Below are 10241 nucleotides of genomic sequence, written 5' to 3' on the forward strand. Positions count from 1 at the left end.
CAGAAAAGTTGTATTTAAAGTCACCAAAAAAATCAAAATTGGATATTTTTATTGAATATTGCTGTATTTATTATAAATCATTTATCCATGCAAATCCTTTTTTTATTAATCTTTAATTCATAATCGTTAATCAAACTTCCCCTCCTCGCAACATCTCTTCTCTGATGACGCGTTTACTGGTGTGACAGTGGGACAACCTGTCACTCACATGAGACTGACCAATCACAAATCATCCATATCAACTCCCCAATCAAGTCCCTCTCTAATTTTTTTTGTTGTTGTTGTTCGAGAAGGCATTTTACTTGGAAATACATCACATATAGGGAAGAAAAACTAATGACAATGTCCGTTTCATGCCCACTTTAAATGATTATCTGTGAAATTCATAATCAGTCTGTATGGAAACTAAAAATGTGGTTCAGCATTTTTATTGAAAAAAGCAAAGTGGTACAAAAGTCTGTTCCTGTAGCCATCGTTTGAAACTATCTTTCAGTCTTGAATCTTGTGGCAGAGTTCATCCAGCAGCTGTACATTCTTTCACTAGCCCAGTCCTCACATGTTTTTAGGTTTGGAAATGACTCCGTCAGGGTAGCGCTTCTTAAAACGTGCCACTACCTCAGGGTCTAAAAGGTGAATACCATCCAGCTGATTACCAAGAGTTATCCTGAAAAACAAAACAAGTGAGTTAATAAGGAAGACAACAGCACATCTGATTGCTGTAATATACTTGTAAGTGATTTGGAAATCAAGTAAACTCCCAAATGTCTGACTCACCAGTTAGGCTGCACATTGTGTGGTCTACCAAACAATTCAATCTTTCGTGTGCCTGGTGACAAACGCTCAATCATTCCGTAGATCTCATCTGGTTTATGACTAGTGGAGCGGACCTTTTGCGTAGACAGATGACAGATAATTTAGTGTACTGATCATCACTGACTTTAAAGCACCCCTATTATGCTTTTTTGATTATTACCTTGTATACAGTGTAATAATATAGCTTTATGACAAAGTTATTGTCTCCTAAAAGAAAGAAACCATTTTGAACTGCTGAAATGAGTCATCAGCAATTCCCTTCTCACTTCCTGTTGCATACCAACATAACTGTAACAAATTTGCATAATACCAGCCCATGGTCTTTATTGGCTGTCCGTGAACAATGTCTACTTTGACCCTCAAACACTGTAGTTGTGAACGAGAAGACTCTGTTTTCAGCGCTGCCAAAGCAAATTCACTTTTTGATGCACTTGAAAAAGATGAGGACTAGCACTGGAATTGATACGTAAAAACTGACACCATTGTTACTGTTTGTAACTGTTCGTAACTGTATCAAGCTGAGGAAGATCTGGAGCTTAAATTCAGATATGGTAATGGCCGTTTTGTTTCTGACATTCACTATAAGCGGTCAACCAATCACAACAGACTGGGCCGTCTGACCAATCAGAGCATATAAGGCTCTTAGAAAGGAGGGATTTAGAGTGACTGAATTTTCAAACTAACTGTTTTTAGACTCTTTGAGGAATAAGGTGATGTGCAATGTATATTATGAGAAAGTTAAAGTGTTTTTGTCCTTGGATGCATGTAAATTGTTGGAGACCTCCAAAACAAAATTAGGAACCTTTAAAATAGCATAAAAGGGACACTTTAAATTCATAACTGCATTATCAGTCATTACCTCAGCCACTATAACATCACAATCAAGACCTCTGTTAAAACCTTGTGGATTTCCTTTTACTCCCACCTGAACAAACAGAGAGAGAGAGAGAATATATGTAAAGGTTATGTATATCCAACTTGTCATTATGATCACGACAGGGAGATCAGGATTCTTTTACTGTGATAATGGTTATGAAATTCTGTTTTGTATGGAGCCCCTAAAGGGACACGTCAATGGAAAAAAATATGAGATGGGTGGAAAAATCTTTTGAGTTGTGAGTTGCAAGTGAATGCAAAAATTTTGCAAGCAAGCGCAAAGTTTCTCAGGAAACAACATTTTTGTGAGAGAAAATTTTTTCCTCCCATTTCATAATTTTTCCATCTCCATCACCATGTCCCTTTAAGGACTCTCTAAGTTTTGAGTTATTCCAAAAAGCACTGTAATTATATCTGAAGCTGTCAGATTGACCACACTTAAATAAAAATAAATCATTTTATTCTTATGCACTACCCTTTCAAAAATTTGGGGTCAGTAAGATTTCTTTTAGTAATTTTTATTTTCAAAGATCCATCAAATTGATCAAAAGCGCCAACGACTCTAACACTGCTACAAAAACACATCACAACTGTTTTCAGTATTGATAATAATCAGAAATGATTCCGAAGTAGCAAATCAGTATATTCTAATGATTTCTGCAAGATCATGTGACACTGAAGACTGGAGTAATGATGTTGAAAACTTTGAAGATGAACTTTGAAGCTTTACCATCACAGGAATAAATATAATTTTAAAATATATTAAATTATTAAAAATGTTATTTTAAATTGTAACAATATTTAAAAATATTACCTCAAACTTTTGAACTGTAGTGTATATTCTCACACATACCAAGCAATGCTCTTTGCCGTGATTAAGCCAATGTCCAGTCCTTCCAGTACGAATGATTCTCTGAAGCTGGTTAGTCTTCACCCAGATAATCTCATCTACACGCTCATAGCTGATTAAGTCACAGAAAAAAAAAAACAGATTAAAAGATTTGTTTACTGATTTAGTTACATTTAAAGAGATCACCATCACTACATTTTTTCACGTGTAAAATCACCTACCCCCATAAGCTCAGACACTCTCTGCCCAGCTCCATAGCTCTGTGAAGACAGAAGATAAACTACTGTTGACCTGCATTTGGATCATTGCCAAGCATTACATCACCTCCTTTCAAACTGTTCAGATCATTTATTCATGCATAACTCTTCTTATGGCATGCATATGATAATGGAAAATATATTTAGACAGGTTTAATCAAGTGTGCAGAGTTAAAAGTTGTTGAATATGCAACTTTGATATATCAGATCCATCTATGCTATGATCACTAATTTCATTAGAAACGTTTCATTTTGTATTTAGGTTTACATTCATCTATGAAGTAAAAGTGATGCAAAATGATTTAATTGCACTGGGATAAAAGGGTCTCAAGAAGCTTTGTGTGCAATGATCCCCCAGAGCCCCTACCTTCCTGTCACCCAGAGGAAGAGGAAACCGTCATCCTGAAGAATAGGAATGTTGAGTTTCCTCATCTCGTCGTCTGTTAGCGTTCCATATGGAAGCTCCATGTGAATGTCCCACGGTGGGTCAGCCATCACCACAGCAAACTTCCCCAGGATGGACACATCCAGATAACGGATGTCACAGCAAATCCACTGAGATGGGGTCAGAGGGCATATATCTGTTATACACTATCATTCAAATATTTGAGATCGGTGAGATGGTTTTTTTAATGCTTTTGAAAGAAGTATCGTCTGCTCACCAAGACTGCATTTATTTAATAAAAAATTCAGTAATATTGTGAAATATTATTAAAATTTAAAATAACTTTTCTAGTTGAAACCATTTTAAAATGTAATTTATTCCTGTGATGCAAAGCTGAATTTTCAGCATCATAACTCCAGTCTTCAGTGTCACATGATCCTTCAGAAATCATTATAATATGCTGATTTGCTGCTCGAGAAACATTTCTTATTATAATCAAGGTTAAAAAAAACAGCTGTGCTGCTTAATATTTTTTTGTGTAAACTGTTTTAACAGGGTAAACCATTTTTTCAGTATTTGAGTTAAATAGACCCCAAACCTTTAAAGAGTAGTGAACTACGCTAGTGAACTACTATTCAAAAGTTCTGGTCAGTAAGATTTTTTTTAAAGAAATTAATATTTTTATTTAGCAAGGATCTATTACATTTTATCAAAAATGGGAGTAAAGATTTGTTTCAAATAAATGCTGTTCTTTTTAATTTTCTATTCATCAAAGAATCCTGAAGAAATGCATCACTGTTTTCACAAAAAATATTGAGCAGCTTTTTTTTTTTTTTATATTGATAATAATCAGAAATGTTTCTTGAGCAGCAAATCATCATATTAGAATGATTTCTGAAGGATCATGTGACACTGAAGACTGGAGTAATGATTCTGAAAATTCAGCTTTGACAAAGAAATAAATTACATTTTTAAAAATATATAAATATAAAACAGTTCTTTAAAATTGTAATAATATTTTACAATATTTTTGTCTTTACTGAATTTTAAAAAACATAAAAAAAATCTTACTGACCACAAACCTTTGAAAAGTAGTGTATGTCTTAAAATAAAAATGCTGTTTTAACGGTTTAAATCAACATGAAAATTATTTTTTGAATTTGTGGATAAATATGAGAACAGGAAATGTGCAATAGAAGAAGATCTGAAATCAATTACAGATTAGAAACATATCAAGAGACTAAGCCTAATTCTGTATTATACTGATTTTGGTGATTTTCACTTTCAAATCAATTTTATTATAGCTTGAAAGAAGCTGTGGAACAGGCCAATTTGTACAATACTGTACCTGTGAAGGAAACAACTTGCCAACGTTGCTGTCTCCCACAGTGGAGTGCAGTCCAAGCTCTGCAGCCCCTGCCTGTGGCCCCAAGGTGTCACCCTCTGCCTCAGGAGGACTGTCAATCTCATAGTGCACATATTTACAAGTGTCCATATGGAAACAAGTATTCAGAAAGGAGCAGTCGCCCAGGCTTTCGTCTGTGTGTTTGTTGATGATTCGCCTAGGAAAGTCACATTATAATGAGTGAAGGTAAATTTAAAGGGGTTTAAAACAAACAAAAAAACAACAAAAAGAAACCCCGTCCTGTTCGCACTCGTCCATATAATTGCAATGAGTAGTGACCAGTAAATAGCGACCATATACAATAGGGTTTGGTGAAAAACAAACCAAAATTTAATGTACTATTTAAGAATGATGAAAATCCTGACCTTGGCCATTGGTCTTCTGTGCATGGCTACACTTTCACAAGACTGTATTAGTGCCGCAGTTCAAGCCGTCTCATCCAGAAAAAGCACACAAGTTGTGAGAAATCAAAATGAATAAAAACGTGACAAGAAATACAACTCACAGAAATCCCAAAAAAGCATCTGTATACTTTCTTCACTGACTTGAATATATCCGCCGGACCAGAACTCCGGTTGTCTGATGAAAGTCTGAATGACAGTTGGCAGATATGAATGCGATAACTTCTTTTTGTGACAAAAACAACAGATATATTCACCTCAGGAGAAGAAAGTAGATGATTGTATTTCATGTTATGGTTTATTTTTATCTTGATTTCTCAGAACTTCTGGATTTTTTCTGTGCGAGATGGAGTGAACTGCTGTGCTAATAGAGTTTCATGAATGTGCACGTAACGTAGCTGTGCACAGAAGACCAACGGCCAGGATTTTGGTTTGTTTTTTACCGGACCCTATCCTATACCCCAGAACACTTTTACACAAAAAATGATGCACAAGATCATTCTGTCATACTTTTGCATTTTTTTTAAGCTTGATGCTGGTCGCTATTCACTGATATTACTGTATATGGACAAGCGCGAGTGGGACATTTTTTTTTTTTAATTCTCCTTTTGAGGTAGAAAAAGAAAGAGCAGCATAGTGCATTAGAACAACACTTGGAGTAAATGGTGTCTTAATTTTCATTTTACGTTGAACTAACCCTTTAAGACTTTTTAAAGACCTTTTTAGACCAAGTATAGAGATTTTAATTGAATAAATTGAGGGGAACACAATATGTCAATATGTTCTCTAAATGTAAATGTCTAGGAAGAAGCACATTGAGAGTTGTATTAGTGACACTTCAGACTTTGAAAAATACAACTTCCAAAGACGTTCATTTTAAATTCATTTTACAAATATAGTAGCTTGAATCACTCTACTTCCAACCACCAGAATATGGAAATGATCACACTGCACAAAAGCATGCAATATTTATGAATGACTTTCTGCTCAGATTTGAGACTTTTTTAAGGCCTTAATTTGTGTAAGGGCGAATTAAGACTTTTTAAGAACATTTAAGACCCGAAGAAACCCTGTCAACAAATGAAAAGTTACACATTCATCAACAAATGTAAAAAGGCTAAAATACATATTAAATTCAGATACTATTATTATATTTAATAGTAATAAAAAAATACATTTGGTTATTATGATAAACTATTATTTCTAAAAAACATATTTCTTATTAAATAAGATATTTCTTATTATTTCTTTATTAAAACTATTATAATACTTAAAATGTATATAAAATGTATCTGGTTGTTACTTACATTTATGCATTTAGCAGACACTGTTATTCAAAGTGACTTACACAAGTGTGGAACAAAAGTAACTTGTCAAGGAGCCAACAATATTACTAATATACAAATGTCAGGTTTATTAGACAACTAGCAAGCTAGAGAAGAGAAGAAATGCAGAGAAACAATAGAATGTGTGCGCGCATTGGTTATTTATTACTATTTAATAGTGTGTGAGTGTGAACTGACCTGAAGTGCAACTTGGTGCAGGGCTGTGGTGTGTCCCCCGACTGCACACACTCTTCTTTAGTCCCGTGATCACAGAACTCCTGTACTTGAGCTCTGCCTCGTGAGCGAAACTTCTCCACAATCGACTGTTCCTTCGCTGAACTGGTGTTCAACAGCTCTAGGATCTCCTGGCTCACCTGATGCACAAACATGCACACATCAGACTCCCATACATGTAAACAGACAAAGCTTGACTGATTTGCTACTTAAGTATTATGCCTTTTTGCTTTGCTGTTCCTTAGTAGACTGCTGGCTCAGTAGACTCTCAATCTCCATATCCAGGTGAGATGCTTGCACCTTATTGCTCCGTCCTTTTTTTTCAGGCCCGCCCCCTCCAACCCCAGAGGATCCAGTTAGCTGCGAATTTGAGGCAGGAGCCAGTGAGGCAGAGGATTTCTTGGGAGGGGAAGATGGAGCTTGAAGCAAAGGGGAGGAGCCTGGGGCTCTTTTTTGATGAATTATGTCATCTCCTTTTCTTTTAATGGCAGTTCTTTGTGGCTGGGCTGCGCTGCCAATCATAGCCCATAGTTTGGTGTGGTCAACAGAAGTGACGAGGGTGGAGGAGGAAGAAGACGAGGAGGTAGCGATGGATGGCTGCCGAACTTCAATTAGCTCTTGAGCAGAAAATTTGAGGAGGAGACTTTGGATGCAGGCATGGGAAGCTGCAGACTCAGACTGAGTAAATGAGGATGAAACAGGAAAAAGAAAAGAAAATCGTAGAAAAACACAAAAACAGATATGAGTGTTTCTGAATACAATGTGTGACTCAAATTACAGTATGTATCTCATCCACATACATCACAGTTTTGGCAACTTTACTATTTTTCTAAAACATAGAGAATAGTAATAGGTGTGTCCACATTTTTGACTGGTAGTGTACACAAGCATGTTCACGGCACTTACTGTGTTTAGTTGGTTGGTGATTGCTAGGGAATCAATTGGCAGAGAGAGACTCAGTTCAGACAGGTATCCCAGCAGTCTCTTCTCTAGTTCTGGGTCAGGAGGTTGCTCAGCATCCACTAGTGGAGGACTCTGGAGCGCCGGTCCGGGGCTGTCGCTCCTTACAGATCCACCCTCAACACCTCCAGCCTCTGTTAAAAACAAGAACGAATTGTTGGGAAATGATATACAGTAGGTGGCACCATATACTAAATAATTCTCTATTGCAAAAATAATGGTTGAAACCTGGTCCTTGGCCATTTTCTTGGCATACATTCAAAGATGCAATTCATTTTTTTCAGCCTCGCTTCTTCCAGAATCCTTTGTGTTCTCAATATTCAACATATAATTTTCAATATTAAGCAAATAAAGATGACTGTATCAGCGTGGCATGCAAAGGTAACTCGTTACATTTCTGGGTAGTTATTTTATTAACAAATTAATCAAATACTAACGTTACTTGAGACACAGTTAGAAGTTTTTGCAGAGTAACATAGCATGTAAAGTTACTCAACACACCAATGCCCAGTTGAGTTGTGTCTTTTCTTCTCCTCTGCAGCCTCTCTCGCAGGGAATCCAGCTGCTTTTTGTGCGCCTGGATGTGACTCCATGTGTCCGACATTGCTTAAATGAAACTAGATACAGCGTGAATCAAAAGACCGTATAAATGAAACAGAGATTTCATTAAGTTTAGTTTACGTCTAGTAATCCAACGCTGAATGACACTAGTTATACACACCACGACGATGAACTGGTTGAATTTCAAAATAAAAGACACTCACAGCTCAATATTCCCCATTTTAGCAATACTTCGTTTCATACTGACACGGAGACAAATATCATATAATTATTTTATTTTTATTAATTTATAATTATATAAAATACATTTTTATATAATGATATAAAAAACAAATATATAATTTTCATCTAAGAACAGGACAGTTTGTATTATGTAATCAAATGGAGCGGCTTTAAGTATCAGTTCCTGTGAGAGGCGAGAGATCTTCCGGTGCATGAGGAGAGAAGACAGACCTGCCAAAACGCATATTAATTTATTTACCAGCAATTTAGCGTGCTGCCGAAAAACAAGCTCTTCTAATACAAGGTACTTTTCACGATCAAAAACCAAAACGACTATGTAAATTTATGTAGCATATCGATTAAGCGGTAATGCATTGGCTATTTCTAGGGAACCGAAAACTGTTAACGTTACATTAAAAAAACACCATAAATTGTTCTCGGACGTGATTTCTTTCCCCCTGTGGATATGAACGGAACTCAGTGTATCATGCACTTCAATTTAGCAGTGCCTAAACGATACAGCTCAAAATATAGCGCGACAAGTGAATAGATATTCACAAACGAACGACTCATTTGATTCGGCTCTTCGCTGTTGTGTCGGTGGATTCCGGAACGAATGATTCATACGAATCGGTTCTTTTTAGTGAATCAAAATACTACAACGCTTACTCGCAAGTTTTAGTTTCGTTTCGTTTCGTTTTAGTGAAAAACATGAATTATTCGGAGCCTTATTTAGAACAGAATTCGAAATAGCATTTTATCCTAATAGTTTCTTCTATAGATATGCAATGCATAAGTATTGTGTGAATAAATTCGATTGCTTTCTGCAATAACAGTTTGCACACAAATGTCATATGTATGCTGTGTGTCACTCTTGTGTAGAAATCATCATTAAATGCTGATTAACGGATGTCTGGTTCTGTTTGTTCAGCTCTTTTCCAGTGATTTGACATGGCAGAGCCACACAGCCCAGTGTCCGCTTCTGTACCCCACAATCCGATGGTGCTGCCCACCCCTGAGGGCTCAACTCTTGAGATGGACCCGATGGAGTACACCCTCCGCAAGCGTCTGCCCCGCAAACTGCCCAAACGACGGAACGACGTCTACGTCAATATGAAAACAGACTTCAAGGCCCAGCTGGCGAGATGTCAGAAACTTCTGGACGCTCACAGGGAAATCTGCATCCACGGTCTGGGACTGGCCATCAACCGGGCCATTAACATTGCCCTACAGCTTCAGACGTCCAGCCAGGGTGCGCTGCAGCTGGCGGCCAACACATCCACCGTAGAGCTCATCGACGATCTGGAGCCCGAGGATCCAGATGAAGCTGGAGAGCCACTCACACGTACCCGTAATAACTCGGCCATCCACATCAAGGTGTTTTATCCCAACCCGTAGAGCCAGTATCCGTATCGACACAAAAAACTTAAAAGACTTCATAAACATTCATGTTAAGTTGTGCAAGTTTTGGTCTGGTTCAGACTAAAGCTAAAACTCTCAAGCCTTGCATTGAGTTTGCTTATGAAATTTATTGCTGTGGTGTACCAAGAAGTAAAAAGAAAATGTGCCATATCATATGTTTCCATTTTCAGAAACGGTAGGTTTTTTTTGTGTGTGTATGTGTATGTATATACTAAAAATCATGCAGCATTTGTGCTGGCAAGTAAAAAGACATCATTGGACCTTCCTGTCTTTTTTCCTCTTTCTGTATTAACACTTAAATGTATCAAAGATGCAGTCAAATGCTCCTTTCTGCAAAATAAATAAATAGATCTCTATAAAATTTTTGTCAGGATTCATTATAGCACAGAAACTGCGCTTGTTAAAATGACAAATTACTTATTTCAAGCTTCTGATCAAGGCTGCATCTCAGTATTAGTTTTACTTAATCTTAGTGCATACTCTTAGATCGATTGCAAAATTACACTGGTATTCAGGGACAGGCATTGGGG

General features: G+C 36.8%; 2 protein-coding genes across 3 annotated transcripts; one reads left to right on the top strand and one right to left on the bottom strand.

The window, feature by feature from the left end:
• Positions 1–64: 64 nt before the first annotated feature.
• mettl3 (methyltransferase like 3) lies at positions 65–8611 on the bottom strand. 2 transcript variants are annotated; one of them, XM_067400463.1, is made up of 12 exons: positions 8549–8611; positions 8008–8123; positions 7453–7640; positions 6769–7224; positions 6511–6686; positions 4530–4743; positions 3164–3351; positions 2761–2799; positions 2543–2651; positions 1673–1738; positions 775–887; positions 65–664 (listed from the first exon to the last, which is right to left on the bottom strand). In XM_067400463.1, the coding sequence occupies exons 2-12, from the start codon at positions 8108–8110 to the stop codon at positions 553–555; spliced, it is 1764 nt and encodes a 587-aa protein (XP_067256564.1). In that variant the 5' UTR covers positions 8111–8123; positions 8549–8611; the 3' UTR covers positions 65–552. The 2 variants fall into 2 exon arrangements, with proteins under 2 accessions (XP_067256564.1, XP_067256563.1); XM_067400462.1 differs by lacking the exon at positions 8549–8611 and adding an exon at positions 8228–8361.
• pop7 (POP7 homolog, ribonuclease P/MRP subunit) lies at positions 8462–10059 on the top strand. Its single transcript, XM_067400464.1, has 2 exons — positions 8462–8593; positions 9221–10059. The coding sequence occupies exon 2, from the start codon at positions 9241–9243 to the stop codon at positions 9685–9687; it is 447 nt and encodes a 148-aa protein (XP_067256565.1). The 5' UTR covers positions 8462–8593; positions 9221–9240; the 3' UTR covers positions 9688–10059.
• Positions 10060–10241: the final 182 nt, after the last annotated feature.

This window comes from Chanodichthys erythropterus, chromosome 11 (assembly GCF_024489055.1).
Source record: "Chanodichthys erythropterus isolate Z2021 chromosome 11, ASM2448905v1, whole genome shotgun sequence".
Taxonomy (NCBI): Eukaryota; Metazoa; Chordata; class Actinopteri; order Cypriniformes; family Xenocyprididae; genus Chanodichthys; species Chanodichthys erythropterus.